General features: G+C 38.8%; 1 protein-coding gene across 3 annotated transcripts in view; it reads right to left on the reverse strand.

Annotated features, from left to right (window-relative positions):
- Nucleotides 1–2,439: 2,439 nt before the first annotated feature.
- Nucleotides 2,440–15,299, reverse strand: part of suco (SUN domain containing ossification factor) — a 110,961-nt gene continuing 98,101 nt past the window's right edge. For all 3 annotated transcript variants that reach the window (XM_063063778.1, XM_063063779.1, XM_063063780.1), the window contains 6 exons: nt 9,643–9,730; nt 8,079–8,183; nt 7,446–7,585; nt 5,729–5,820; nt 4,241–4,299; nt 2,440–4,103 (listed from right to left, as the gene is read on the reverse strand). In XM_063063778.1, coding sequence (XP_062919848.1) covers nt 3,660–4,103; nt 4,241–4,299; nt 5,729–5,820; nt 7,446–7,585; nt 8,079–8,183; nt 9,643–9,730 — 928 coding nt within the window. In that variant the 3' untranslated portion in view covers nt 2,440–3,659. The remainder of the gene's footprint in view (nt 4,104–4,240; nt 4,300–5,728; nt 5,821–7,445; nt 7,586–8,078; nt 8,184–9,642; nt 9,731–15,299) is intronic.

The following is a 15,299-nucleotide window of genomic DNA, read 5'->3' on the forward strand; positions in this document are numbered from 1 at the left end:
GTTACAGTTTGCGTCCCAAGGTCGATGAGTCTAAAACCAGAGCACACAGATTTAAGGCAAAAGTGGCAAGATTTAAAAGGGACCGAAGGAGAAACCTTTGAAAAGGTGTTGAGTACATGTAACAAGCTGCCATTGGCAGCCACAGAGGCAGGTCCAATTAAAATGTTTAAATGACACTTGGGCAGGGTATGCAGATAGAAAAGGTTAAGAAGAGGGATGCAGGCAAATGACACTAACTCAGGTAGTTTAAAAAAAGATTAATTCACAAACAGCAAGTAAACTGCAGGTATTTTTCAATACAACATAGTGCAAGTCTATTGCTATTGAATGACACTATTATAGTGTGATTTAAGGGCTTATTACCCTTCTCAGGTTATTGTGCAGTAAAGTGAGATGTACAAACCTCAGAGTTATATCCCACCCGGAATCATGCAAGTCCTGCTTTAGTGCATCCATCAGGGTATAAGTTATGACAATTCTTTTTTAAAAGTGTAACTTGGCCAATATCATTAATATTTTTTTGCAAGAGCTATGTCTTAGTACATCAGAAATGGATGAAACCAATATCTCGGCAAAAGGTGCCCCAAGGATTGGAAGACAAAATTGGAGTAAGAAACAGCAAATAGGCTGCTGCTAGAGCAGAACACAATACTGTAACACCCATGAGCTGCATATTCTAATAGTCACATGGGAGCTATAATCTCATGGTCATAACAACTGGTCCTCTGGGTAGAGCTGGGTACCAAAACCATAGCAGGTCGTCAGGAAGTTTTGTGTGGGCGTGTGTGGTTTATAAGTAAAAAAGGGAAATTAACGGAAAAACAGTGCTGGAGTGAGGATGGTTGAGAAATAATGGTGTCATTATAATTATATATTCTATCAGTAATCAGAGTGGGAAAGATACAGAGAATAAATACTGATAGTGAAGTGGTTAAACAATTATGAATGCAAATTAAAGTTCAAAACTTACTTAAAAAGCAGGCACATTACAAATGGAGACAAACTGCAAATGCTGGAATCTGAAGCAAAAAAACTGCTGGAGGAACTCTGTGGGCCAGGCAGCAATTGTCTAGACCCTTCATTTGGACTATGGAACCTGAACTATGGGATGGATCACAAAAACAAGATATATTCAATCTCAAACACTGTTTCAGCAACATCCTGATCCAGCTCTGGCCACCGCTACTGAAATAAACAAAGGCCTGGAATGGTTTTACTAAAATGGCTTTCAGACAGAGGATTTCAGGTACAGCAATTAGATTGGAGGTAGCTGAAGTTGTTGTTCTAGGATGGAAAATTGAGGTGAGGGGGAGAGATGTTCAACATCATGAAGGGTCTAACCATAAGAAATAAGGACACACCCCTTTGTGGCAGTCGTCAAAAACCTAAGTGTAAGTGTGAGGTGGTTCATTTTGGTAGGTCAACTATGATGGCAGAATATAGTATTAATGGCAAGAATCTTGGGAGTGTGGAGGATCAAAGGGATCTTGGGGTCCCAGTCCATAGGACACTCAGAGCTGCAGCGCACGTTGACTGTGTTTAAGGCGGCATACAGTGCATTAGCCTTCAGCAATCATGGGACTGAGTTCAAGAGCAGAGAAATAATGTTACGGTTATATAGGACCCTGGTCAGGCCCCACTTGGAGTACTGTGCTCAGTTCTGGTCACCTCACTACAGGAAGGATGTGGAAACTATAGAAAGGGTGCAGAGGAGATCTACAAGGATGTTGCCTGGATTGGGGAGCATGCCTTATGAGAATAGGTTGAGTGAACTCTGCCTTTTCTCCTTGGAAGATCAGAGGATGAGAGGTGACCTGATAGAAGTGTATAAGATGATGAGAGGCTTTGATTGTGTGGATAGTAAGAGGCTTTTTCCTAGGGCTGAAATGACTAACACGAGGGGGCACAGTTTTAAGGTACTTGGAAGTAGGTACAGAGGAGATGTCAGGGGTAAATTGTTGTTGTTTTTATGCAGAGAGTGGTGAGTGCATGGAATGGGCTGCCAGCCACAGTGGTGGAGGCAGATACGATAGGGTCTTTTAAGAGACTCCTGGATAAGTACATGGAGCTTAGGAAAATAGAGAGCTGTAGGTAACCCTAGGTAATTTCTAGCAAGTACATGTTTGGCACAGCATTGTGGGCCGACGGTCTGTATTGTGCTGTAGGTTTTCTATGTTTCTAAAGGAAATTACCTGGAATGTACTGTTGCAAAAGGTGTCAAAAGCAGATTCAATTACTGAAAGGATATTGAGCCAGTGAATGGGATTATTTAGATTGCCCTAAAAAATAAAACCAACTTCTTAATGCCAAGCACCTTTTTGTCCTGATTTATGATTTCCTGTACTTTACTTATGAAATACTATGCCCCTTAGTTTTACTGGTGTAATTAAACATCCTTTATTAGGTTCCAGATCTAAAAGGGTTTTAAAAAGTAATCAACTAATCACGTGAACTGATTAAAGACAGTAAAGTGATCCATTTTATTTAGAAATTCACAGTTTTCTAATGGCACTACAGCTCTGCAGTCACATTATCCTTGTGTTCCACAGTGTTGTGCATAGCACTCATACAAGTTTAAAAACATATAAATAAGTTGCTTAAATTTGGACCCTTTCATAGAGGCCCACAACAAACTGTCCTTAAGTTCTGTGACTGGCTAATCCGCAGATCAGCAGGGTACAAATGTACCAGAGTCAGACTCTTTTCTAAGGAGGCAAAAGGGTGGAAGAAAATTAAAACATTAAATTAGTTACATTACAAACTAAGACAAACTTCAACTCAGCAAAAAAAAAAGCATTGGAATAAAAAGTAAAAGTGCACATTGAACTGCAAGTTAGTGATTTGACATCAGATGTTCTGCCATTAAGGAGTGCTCTTCTTGAACACACTCAAATATATACATTCCAAAAAAAAGAGCTCATTTTCATACATTAACTTTCTAATACATGCCTTAGAAATTAAAACACTGTACCATGATGTGAAAGTACCAGGTAAGAAGCATACAAATCTGCACTCTAGTCAATTTAGAAATTTTGACTTGTGTGCATTGGACTGAATTTAAAGTTGAATTGTAAAATTAAAACAGGATTTCAAAAGGACCACCTCCCCTTCCCTCTCAAACATTTCATATTTAGTTTCTTTGGAGTCAAAACTCATCTGATGTGCAGATCATCTATAGAACTCTAGTGTTACAGTATCAAATCCCATACAATCGAAAGGAAAAAAGATGAACACAAAGTACATAAATTGGAGATGAAACATCTCCCATTTTCAGCTACATTATAAATATACAAAAGGCACAAATATGGAAAGGTGCAAGTAGGAGGAATACAGCTCAATGCAGAAATTATGCATTAATCCCTGTTCCATCTGTACCCAGTTAATTATGATTCTTAATCCAATTAATTGCACTGTGTATCCTCTTGAGAGATTTGAGAGATTCTTCTTCTATGTCTTATATGCCTTCTTCAAAATTCACATGGAGTTGACTTGTAGAAAGATGCTCCCCATTGAAGTACAAATCACTTCTGCTTCAATTCAACCCTGCAGACAGACTCACACCAGCAGATTATTTCAAAGTTCAGGTGTTGCAAGGCCAAAAGTGTCTCGTAAACCATAAATGAGAAAGAGTGCTCCAATTCAAAGTCAATACGTTTCAATCACACATGGCCCGAAACTGTTGTGACACCAAATGCCCCAACTGTAATGTCCTTATTTCCTTTTATTATGTCATGCAAACTTGGCATTGATCCTGATTTAGTTTGCATCAAGTTGCTAATGAACTTCGTTTGATCTGTAACCTTTGACTTTTTCTTTTTCAAAGATCGTTTGTCATTTTTAGCCTTTTGTGTTTGTCCATTGCAAAGGCTCGTGCATGCTGTGATGCCACAAAAGTAGGACTCCTCTGACTGGGATGAGGTCTCTGAACCCCCTTCAGATGGGGGATCTTTGAGCGAAGAACTATAGACAACACCAGTGTTCGAAAAGTCACTTGGATTTGAAGGAGCTTTGCAAGGTTTTATTCCTCCATTAACTATTGGGATGACAGACTCTGTTGGTTTTACAGTTTCAACTTTCTCAATTTTTGTTCTGCAGCGCTTTTTCTATTAAATTAAAAATAAATGCTTTCAGAGGTTGTATGCTTTAAAAGTGAAATACCAGTATCTTGTTACATTTACCAGATTAAACTATTGACCGACTAGAATTAAAAGTTCAAAAAGTAAAATAAATAGCACAGTACCTTTTTATTGTCCTGTAAAAATTTTAGTGGTTCTACAATGTACAAGTCATCTGGCCCCACTGAAATAAAAAGTGGTACAAATATCAGCAGTGAAATTGATAAAAGCCATGTTTTATACTTCATAGCACAGTCAGAGGGAAAATTTTGAATCAAATAAGTATATATAATAAAATTTTAGGACTTGGATATTAAAAGGCAACTATTTCTCATTGGGCCGAAGGGCCTGTTTTCTTGCTGTATTGCTATATGCAAATATATCTCACTTCCCTGAAGAAAAGAAAGTGAAAAGTAGAAGGGGTTTAAAAAGCAAGAATATTTCATAAAGACATTAAAATAATTCTAAATGGATTTATTTCAAAATTATTAACATGGAGGGGGAAAATACAACTGGATTAACCTTCTTTGCTTTAGGCATTCAGAATTTAAATTAAGTTCTTCTCAAAAGAGAAGAAGGGATGTATGTTATAACAATAACACTGTTCAAATGGATAGAAGAATGATCAGGACAGATATTTTAATGGCCTCTGTCTTAAGTAATAAGCAACTTGGGAATATGGTAGGTTTTGTTTTTATCACCAAATTTTAGCCAATTAGAGTAAGAATAAACTCATTTTACAAGCATTTTTCAAATTCTTATTTAATATGGGAATCTTTGCGTGACAGGGATCATCAAAAGATGGTAACAAAATGCCTTATTCAACTGTGAATAGCGCATATTCTTTATAAAGGTTAATACAACAAAAGCCTTCAATCAATATTAAATGCGACTCCATTATGGTTAACAATGAGAGCAAATCAGGTGACATTTTCTTCCCTGAAGTAAATATAGCAGCTGCTTTCACAATACCAGAATTTTAAAAAACAATATACACATAAATATTCTCCAACTATCGTGAGATGTTAACTCACATTTTCTATACTTTAATTCCAGGCCTCCTTATTCCTAGTCCAGTAACAAAATACTATGCTGCGGGGTTTTCCATTTCACGAAGGCCTCCTGGCAATTCAATGACTCCAAAACAGGGCATGTTTTCTAAAATAGTTTAGTTATTCAGCTGGGTGCAACTTTAAGGTATCAAGAAACCGTCTTCAAATCCGTTAAGAAAACACAGCTCACATATGGCCATGGAAGTTCTTGATACTAAAATCCTTTGTTGTTATATCTCTGAAGTTCAACTAATTCAACAGTATACACAATTAAGAAGATTCTGCTTGCACTGAGTTGCCTTGAAATGCACTGCCTTCCGATGGGTTAGCTTCACTGACTGACTTATTGCTTTGGCCCCTGAACCTTTCCTCTGGTGCTGATACACTCTTCTCTCGTGGATTATCATTTGCTAACAAATAATGAGGGAAGAAAAACATTAAAATAAGCCAACAGTATAAATCTAATCTTTTAAACAATTATCTTATATACACTGCTCAAATTTTTAAGTTCAATAAAGGCTTTCATAAATAAGGTAAAATGGTTGCCACTTAGATACGTACCTTCAGTTGCAGGCAGATGAAAAGATTTTGAACGAACAAGGGGAAATGACGTTCTTCTGAGAAGATTCACATCATCATAGGAAGAAAAACATCTTTATAATACAAAAGACTTTGTTAAAAGATGTATATTATTAAATAAAAATATAAACTTTCAACTTTTAACTAAAAAAGTTACAACTTAAGTTTGAACTTTAGATTTTCAATTCCAAGATAGGTCACAACAGATAGCAGATGCATTGGTCATGATCTTTCAAGAATCACTTGACTCCAGCACAGTCCCGGAGGACTGTAAGATTGCAAATATCACTCCACACCAAGAAGGGAGGAAGGCAAAAGGAAAGAAATTATAGACCAGTTAGCCTCGGGGAAATGTTGGAGTCTATTGAGAATGAGATTTCAAGGTACTTGGAGACTGATGATAAAATAAGTCAAAGTCAGCATGGTTTCTGTAAAGGGAAATCTTGCCTGACGAATCTGCTAAGAGATCTTCGAGAATTTGAGGAAGTAACAAACAGGGTAGACAAAGGAGAGGCAGTGGATGTCATTTACTTGGATTTTCAGAAGGTGTTTGATAAGGGGCCACTTAAAAGCCTAACTAAGATGGAATAATATTTTGGTACAGTAGATTTATACAAGTTGAGTAGATCATCCTCAAAAAGCACAAGTTTAGTTTGGCAGTTAGACAGGGCAGTGAAAAAGGCATTTAGCATGCTGGCCTTCAGTCAGAACATTGAAAATTAGAGTTGGGACATAATGCTGCAGTGTGGCAAGTCATTGGTAAGACTGTATTTGGAGTATTGTGTACAGTTTTGGCCACCCATTATAGAAGATATGGTTAAACTTGGAAAAAAAAAGTGAAGACCCAAGGATGTTAAACAAGACAAGGTGACCTGATTTATAGGGAGAGATAGGCCAGGCTGGGTCTTTATTCATTGAAATGTAGAGAATGAGGGGCAACCTTATAGTAATGTTATCATCCCAGGGTAGGGGAATCCAAACCTCACTGACCAAGATTTACAGTGAGGGGGAGATTGAAAAGGGATGAGGGACAAATTTTTCCAAGCAGAGAGTGATGAGTTTATGGAACAAGCTACAAAAGGAAGTACAGGCCGACTTTCACTAATCCGGCACCATTGGGACCTGATGAGTGCCGGATTAGTGAAAATGCCGAATTACAGAAGGATCACATTAAGCATAATCAGTGCCAGATTAACGAAGGAACTAGATTACAGATAGTCAAATTAGTGAGGGTCGACCTGTAGTTGAGGCAGGTACAATGGTACTATTTAAACCCCTAGATGGGTATATGGACAAGAGAGACTTCAAGGTATATGGGCCAAATTGGGACTAACTGGTCAGCAGAGACTCATTGGGCTGAATAGCCTGTATTGCTCTATGATTAAGTTAAAACAAGTATATTGTGAACACCTTCCTATATATGCCTTGTGACATAACCGTTACCAACTAGTTCACAAAAATCCACTCGTCTTCTCATTATTTGCTTCTGAATGCAAGCAGGAATCACAGTAATAATTAATGCACTTGTTTGTGAACTTAGAAGAGTTTATTTGCCCTTATGTCCATATTTTCAAACAATCTCATTAGGATAATGCTGATCAGAGGTTTCAGTTATAAATGTTAAAAAAAAATCTGAAAGCAGTTCTCTTAACAGTTTCTATTGAAATCGTTTATGGTTGCTTAGTGGTAAAAGATCTACCTTTTTGGACTTTTGGGAACCAAAGGCGAATGAACATTCCTCGATCTTGGATTTTTCCAGCATCGCTGCACACAGAACAGTGCAGCCAGAGTTACACAAAGAGCCAAGGAAATTACCAGGTAGTTCTGACGGTCAGAAACCTAGGAGAAAAAGCACTAAATACCTCAGGACATGTTGGCAGGGTAAAGCTTTACATTTCAACTTTACAAAACTCAAAATTGCCATCTATTTATGGTCTAAAGAAAAAATAAAAACAAAAATATCCCAGAGAAAAACTGCACAATCCCTTTATTCTGTCGATAACACAAGTAGTTTTTTTTAATAATATATACACAAAGTTTATTCAAATGACTAATATTTAGTACTTCATAAAACATACTATTTACAGTTTTACTTAAATATGATCATCACTAGCTACAACACACTCAAGTCCAAATAGTTATAGGTCACACAACATATAATTAAACAGGATTCTTTTATCAGTATAAGGGTTTTATACACAAATAGTCCAATCTGCTCAACTGGATTTTCCCTTCAATTTACAATAAATAAATGCAAATTAATTAAGTCATAGATTGGAGAACCATCACAATTTCACAACAGGAAACACTAAAAAGGGCTTATATTAGTTACCTCACGGTCCAGCCTTTTCACTGTTTCTGTTAGATTTCCCACCAGTTCAGTGAGGTTTGCAAGCTGACCCTGGAGCAAACCAATTGTTTCAGTTTGTCGTTGGTCCTGTATTTAAGGGTAAAAAGATCAATTAGCAAACAAATAATTGTTCTCCCAAACATAACTTGCAGTAGTGGGCCAAATAAATTTGCACCCCAAATTGTGGGGTTTTTTTGGAAACTGGAAGACTTCTCTCAAGTAGGTTGATTCACCTTAAAGTTACAAAATATGAACATTTAATTTACATATTGGTTTAATAATTCTTTCTCTCCAAGAATAATGAAAATGAAATCTTGCTTCCATTCAGCCCTCAACAGCAATACAAATGCTGAAAACCTGACTTGCTGTGTGAAATATTACTCGATGGCTCTGGGTACAAGATGTATGCAGTGGAAGTGGCTAATACAAAAAAAATTACTAAATACAATGAAAATCAACATATTCAAAGATCTCAAAGTATTCAACAACTTGGGCGAAAGCATTGAGACTGCAATCTTTAGTCAGTGATTGGCAGCCCATAGTTGCAAAACATTCTGAAGTAACCAAACCCAGTAAAATAGTATATTTTCCTATCTTCATCAGTATATTTTATTACATTTGTACTGTACCATTTAGAGATTTTCTATTGATAATCTAATCTCTTGGTTACTTGCAAAAGATAGCAAATAGGAAAAACAGGCAAAGAGACACAGAATTCCTCACTGTCTAAGCCTCAAGAGAAGATGTTGAAGCTAAATAGTCAGTTGATTAGATTGCCAGCTTTTTTCAAGATGCATGGGCATATACAGATAAACACTGGTCCTGCAATTCTCTGAGTCCATGTTGACCATCAATCATTCATATCAACTTAGTTACAAATAAGCTGGAACAGCAAGGAACTGTCTAAAAACAAAGCCTTCATTTAATTGTGCAATTTAAACTCTAGGATGAACAAGATGTCCTATATGATGGAATAAAAAAAATCAGCCTACAATCCCAGAAATCTGGAAGAAAGAACATACAAAATTACAACAAGAATCCAAGAGTGCCGAAGCTGTTCCTCAGGATGGACAATCCAGAACTAAACAGCACAGCTTCTGAGCAAGAAAGCAATTGTTTAAACCTGAAATTTCTTTACTCAAAATGAAATCCTTTACCCGATCCAGTAGGCTTGAATAAAATGAGCTGTATTTAAGATAAACTGGGGAAGTGGACTCAAGATTTAGGAACAGTCATAATTTGATTCAATATCAGTCATATTCTTCACGAATTTTTCAAGACTGTGTGGTCTGTTTCTTTTGTTTAAATATCGTCAGATGGACTCTTTACCAAACTCAAGCCACTGATCCTGAATATCAATACACATCGATTTTGTTGCCAAAGTGGTGGCCAACACACATGACACTTCCTTCCCCACTGTTATCCTGTAGGTACTGACAGTCTATCACCCCTGTTGGCTAATTTAGGAAATACACTGAATGTTCATGTTCTCCAGTGTCCATCAGCTTTCCAAACCAAATGATGTTTAGAAATGCAAACGATATACCTTTTCCTCTGCTATTCTTGAAGTGTTCTGTAGTTTAATTATTGTCTTGTTAAATGCTTTCTGCATTTCTTCCATTTGTTTCCGATACCTAGAAATCAAAATATATCATTACAATGCAGAGGCACCATTCTACAGTTTAAATGGATATCTGTTTGATATATAATACACACTTGAGGTACAATAATCTTAACAGAACAGTTAAAATACATAGACTATACAAATGTTGAACCTATGAAACTAATACACTCACAACTTGCCAGATAACCTTTTAAAAATATAATTTCACATTTAATTAGACAACACCTACAGTTTACAAATTCTACCTCACTATCTGAACTTAACCAAAGATTAGCGGTTCCAATGGCACCTACACAGTCCAATAATTAGTAGAGAATGAAGCAATTTTATTCCAATAAATATCAACATCAAGTATTGCAACTGAAGGAGGGTGAGCAGCACGAGGAAAGGAAACAAAATGAAAATCCTTTAATGCTCCAGTTTCTACTGTGAATGCAACAATAAGCAAGGTGCCAGAATGTATTATTTCCCCTTAGATTTTTCAAAATATTTTCACTAGCTAAACATTGCTCAGCAGGACAAAAGATGAGAATATAAACAAAAGGCTGAATCACAAATGTTAGTCACATTAACCCATCTCCGCCATTAGTAATAGCATAGAATTTTATAACTGGCTTTCTGGCACATCAAGGAAGGAGGATTAAAAAAAAAGGTGAAATTAGGCAGCTTGTCTGCTCATGCAATCTGTTTTCTTGAACTGGGCCTGACAGTGCAATTTCTTACAGTCAGGCAGGCTGATGACATGCACTGCCCACATGGAACAAATATATCCAAGCATAGAAGGTATACCAATCTATAATATGCTTCACTCTCCAGTAAAACATGGTGGTGATACTTCTATAAAAAACACAAGCTTTCAAATGAAGTTATGCAATAACTGAAATTTGATAACGCACCACATCGTGTGACAAAATAATATCAGCAGCCAATTACAGTAACTGTATAATAGTCTGTAATTCTTGTATTAGAAAGTGGGCAACAGGAAAACTACGTAAAAAAAATTAGCATACAAAAAAATGTAAACCTTAGCTCAGTGATAACACACTCACCCCCAGAACTGATTGAGATCTAGTATAATGAAATGAGCATATGACCCAAGGCAGCATTTCATCTGTGCCAAGGACATATGATAGTTCCTCTAGCACTCTTAAACCACATTCATCCCGTGACCAACACAGATCATCTAACCCTTCTGTAGCTGATAGGAGGACTTTGACGCAAATTGGCTGCTGTATTCCCCTAAATTATACCATTTATGGATTTGTTTTAAAACTAGTAAAAAAACACAAACTTGTTCTTGGCATAATGGCATCCGGATGGTTCCAATCCAGTTGCCAATGCTAAATATAACATTCTACTATCCAGTTGATTTGTTCATTTTGCGTGGCACTAAGTGGATAAAAATATAGAGGATGGCATCTTGAATGTATCCTACATGTAACCTTGAAGAGCTGCACACGTGATCTATCTAACATCTGACCAAGCAAATTGTGTACAACTTCAATACTGCCATTCAGCTGACGAGACGGAGAGCCGCGAGTTAACCTGTTCTTTAATGAGTTAAGTCTGGCGTGGCCAAATAACAATGCACTTAATTTCCTTAATCATCAGAAAACTATTGGAAAAAGAATCAAGCATGCAATCTCACAAATTATGCATTTCAACCATCTACTCTTTAAAACACTATCTTAATGCTTATTCTAGTTTCAGCAGAACCATTTAATGCCTATTTTTTCCAACATAATGGTTCAAACAAACATGAAATCAGGGAATGGATACCAGAAATGTTTTGGATTCTACTACCCTAGGGACTTATCATCCACTATTTCTGCCTTTCATAATTTTAAACATTTCTACAAGGTCATCCCTCATTCTCCTACATTCCAAACAATAAAGACCCCAGTCCAGCCAATCTCTTCCTATAACTCAGGTCCTCTAGTCTTGGCAACATCCTCAAATTTTTCATGCACTTTCCAGTTTAACCACATCCTTCCTAGTGACCAAAACTGAACACAGTACTCTAAAATGCAGTCTCAACTACTCATACAACTGCAGTATAACAAACCAACTCCAAAACTCAGTGCCCTGAATGATGAAGACATGTACTAAATGACTGCTCATCACCCTATCTACCTGTGATACTACTTTCAATGAACTACACACTTTTACTCCTAGAACCCTCTGTTCCATTACACTGCCCAATGCACTAAATTCATGGTACAACTCTCCCCATTCCCTTTGATGCCCTGGCTAGCCAAGAAGCTATCCACCTCTGCCTTAAATACACCCAATGACTTGGCCTCCACAGCTGCTTGTGGCAACAAATTCCACAGATTTACCACCCTCTGACTAAACTAATTTCTCTGCATCTCTGTTCTAAATGGACGTCCTTCAATCCTGAAGTCATGCCCTCTTGTCCTAGACACCCCTAGCATGGGAAATAACTTTGCCATATCTAATCTGTTCAGGCCTTTTAACATTTGGAATGTTTCTATGAGATCCCCCCTCATTCTCCAGAACTCCAGGGAAAACAGCCCAAGAGCTGCCAAATATTCCTCATACAGTAACCCTTTCATTCCTGGAATCATTCTCGTGAATCTTCTCTGAACCCTCTCTAATGTCAGTATATCCTTTCTAAAATAAGGAGCCCAAAACTGCACACAATACTCCAAGTGTGGTCTCATGGGTGACTTATAGAGCCTCAATATCACATTCCTGCTCTTATATTCTATACCTCTAGAAAAGAATGCCAACATTGCATTTGCCTTCTTCACCTCCGACTCAACCCGGAGGTTAACCTCTAGGGTATCCTGCACAAGGCCTCCCAAGTCCCTTTGCATCTCTGCATTTTGAATTCTCCATCCATCTAAATAATAGTCTGTCCATCTATTTCTTCCACCAAAGTGCATGACCATACACTTTCCAACACTATTTATTTGCCACTTTACCCATTCTCCTAAACTATCCAAGTCTCTCTGCAGGCTATTTCCCCAATATTACCTGCTCCTCCACCTATCTTTGTATCATCGGCAAACTTAGCCACAAATCCATTAATCCCATAGTCCAAATCACTGGCAAACACTGTAAAAAGCAGCGGTCCCAACACTGACCCCTGTGGAACTCCAGTGGTAACTGGCAGCCAGCCAGAATAGGATCCCTTTATTCCCACTCTGTTTTCTGCTGATCAGCCAATGCTCCACCCATGCTAGTAACTCCCCTGTAATTCCATAGGCTCTTACCTTGCTAAGCAGCCTCATTTGTGGCATTTTGTTAAAGGCCTTCTAAAATTCCAAGTACACCACATCCACTACATCTCCTTTGTCTACCCTGCTTGTAATTTCCTCAAATAATTTTGCAGTAAGTTTGTCAGGCAGGATTTTCCTTTCAGTAAACCATGCCGGCTTTGGCCCATCTTCTTGGTCTTGTGTCATCCGCAAATATATTGATCAAACCTTATGCTTTTGCATTCAAAATCCCTTTCATAAAAATAACTAATAACAAAAGTTCCATCTGACCCCGACAAGATACCACTAGTCACTGGTAACAAAAAATGCTGGAGAAACTCAGCAGGCTCGGCAGCATCTATGGAAAAGAGTACAGTCAACGTTTCTCACGAGGAATTCTGCAGATGCTGGAAATTCAAGCAACACGAAGGGTTGACGAAGGGTCTCGGCCTGAAACGTCGACTGTACCTCTTCCTAGAGATGCTGCCTGGCCTGCTGCGTTCACCAACAACTTTGATGTGTGTTGGTTGAGTCAACATTTCTGGCCAAATTGATGGCTTTGTGGCAAAGTTTGCAGATGATACAAGATAGGTGGAGGGGATATAGTGCTGAGGAAGCAACGTGATTGCAGCAGGAATTAGACCAATTGGAAGAATAGGCAAAAAAAGTGGCAGATGGAATACAGTGTTGGGAAATTTATGATAATATATTTTGGTAAAAGGACTGTTGTCTAAATGGGATGAAGGTTCAAACATCAGAGGTGCAGAGAGACTTAGGAGTCCTCGTGCAAAACTCCCAGAAGTTTAATTTACAGGTTGAAACCATGATAAAGGCAGCAAATGCAATATTGGTATTTATTTCAAGAGGAATAGAACATAAAAGCAAGGAGATAATGCTGAGCCTTTATAAGACCATAGTCAGGCCGCACTTTGGGCACCATATCTCAGAAAAGATGTGTTGTCATTGGAGTGTGTTCAAGGGAGGTTCACGAGGATGATTCCGGGAATTAAGGGGTTAACGTGAGGGGCATTTGGCAGCTTTGGGCTTGTACCTGCTGGCATTTAGAAAAATGCATGGTAAACTCATTGAATGTTGAAAGGACTCGATAGGGTGGATGTGGAGAGGATATTTCCTATGGTGGGGATATCCAGAAATAGAGGGCACAGCCTCAAAATTGAGGGGTAACTTTTTAAGAACAGAGGCAAGGAGGAATTTTTTTAAAAAAGTTAAGATAGTGAAACTGTGGAATACTCTGACACAGACCGCAGCGGAGGCCAAGTCCATGGGTATATTTAAGGCAGAAATTGATCACTTCCTGATTGGTCAGGGCATCAAAGGATCTGGTGAGAATGCAGGTGTATGGTTGAGTGGGATCTGGGATCAGCCATGATGGAATGGCAGTGCAGACTCGATGGGCTGAATGGTCTAATCCTGCTCCTATGTATTATGGACCCTTCAGCAGGACTGGGGAAATACAGATGAGTATATTTGAAAGTTGTAGGGGAGGGGAGGGGAGGGAAGGGAGAAACAAGGTGATAGATAAAACTGGGAGGGGGAGGGGTGAAGTAAAGAGCTGGGACATTGATTGGTGAAAGAGAAAGAGATACGGGGCTGAAGGGAGAATCCAATAGGAGGGGAAAGAAGGCCATGGAAGAAAGAAAAGGGTTGGGGGAGAGCATCAGAGGGAGGTGACGGGCAGCCAAGGAGATAAAGTGAGAGGGGGAAAGGGGGTGGGGAATGATTAAGTGAGGGGAACGGGGCGCATTACAGGAAGTTCGAGAAATCGATATTCATGCCATCAGGTTTGGAAGCTACCCAGACAGAATACAAGGCGTTATTCCTCCAAACTAAATGTGGCCTCCGCGACAGTAGAGGAGGCCATGGATAGACATATCGGAATGGGAATGGGAAGTGGAATTAAAATGGGTGGCCACTGGGAGATTCCACTTTTTCAGGAGCGTAATTGCTCGGTGAAACAGCCTTCCAATCTACATTGGGACTCACTGACACAGGGGAGGCCACGCTGCGAGCACCGGATACAACATATGAGCCCAACAGACTCACAGGTGAAGTGTTGCCTCACCTGGAAAGACTGTTTGGGGCCCTGAATGGTAGTGAGGGAGGTGGTGTACCAGCAGATGCAGCACTTGTTTTGCTGGTAAGGATAAGTGCCAAGAAGGAGATCAAGGGGGAAGGACGAATGGACAAGTGAGTTGCGTAGGGAACGAATACTGTGGAAAGTTGGGGAGTGGGGGAAGAGGGGAAGATGTACTTGGTGGTAGGATCCTGTGGGTGATGGCAGAGGATGTGGAGAATTATGTACTGGACGCCCAGGCTGGTGGATTTGATGGTGAC

Source organism: Mobula hypostoma, chromosome 12, assembly GCF_963921235.1.
Source record: "Mobula hypostoma chromosome 12, sMobHyp1.1, whole genome shotgun sequence".
NCBI lineage: Eukaryota > Metazoa > Chordata > Chondrichthyes > Myliobatiformes > Myliobatidae > Mobula > Mobula hypostoma.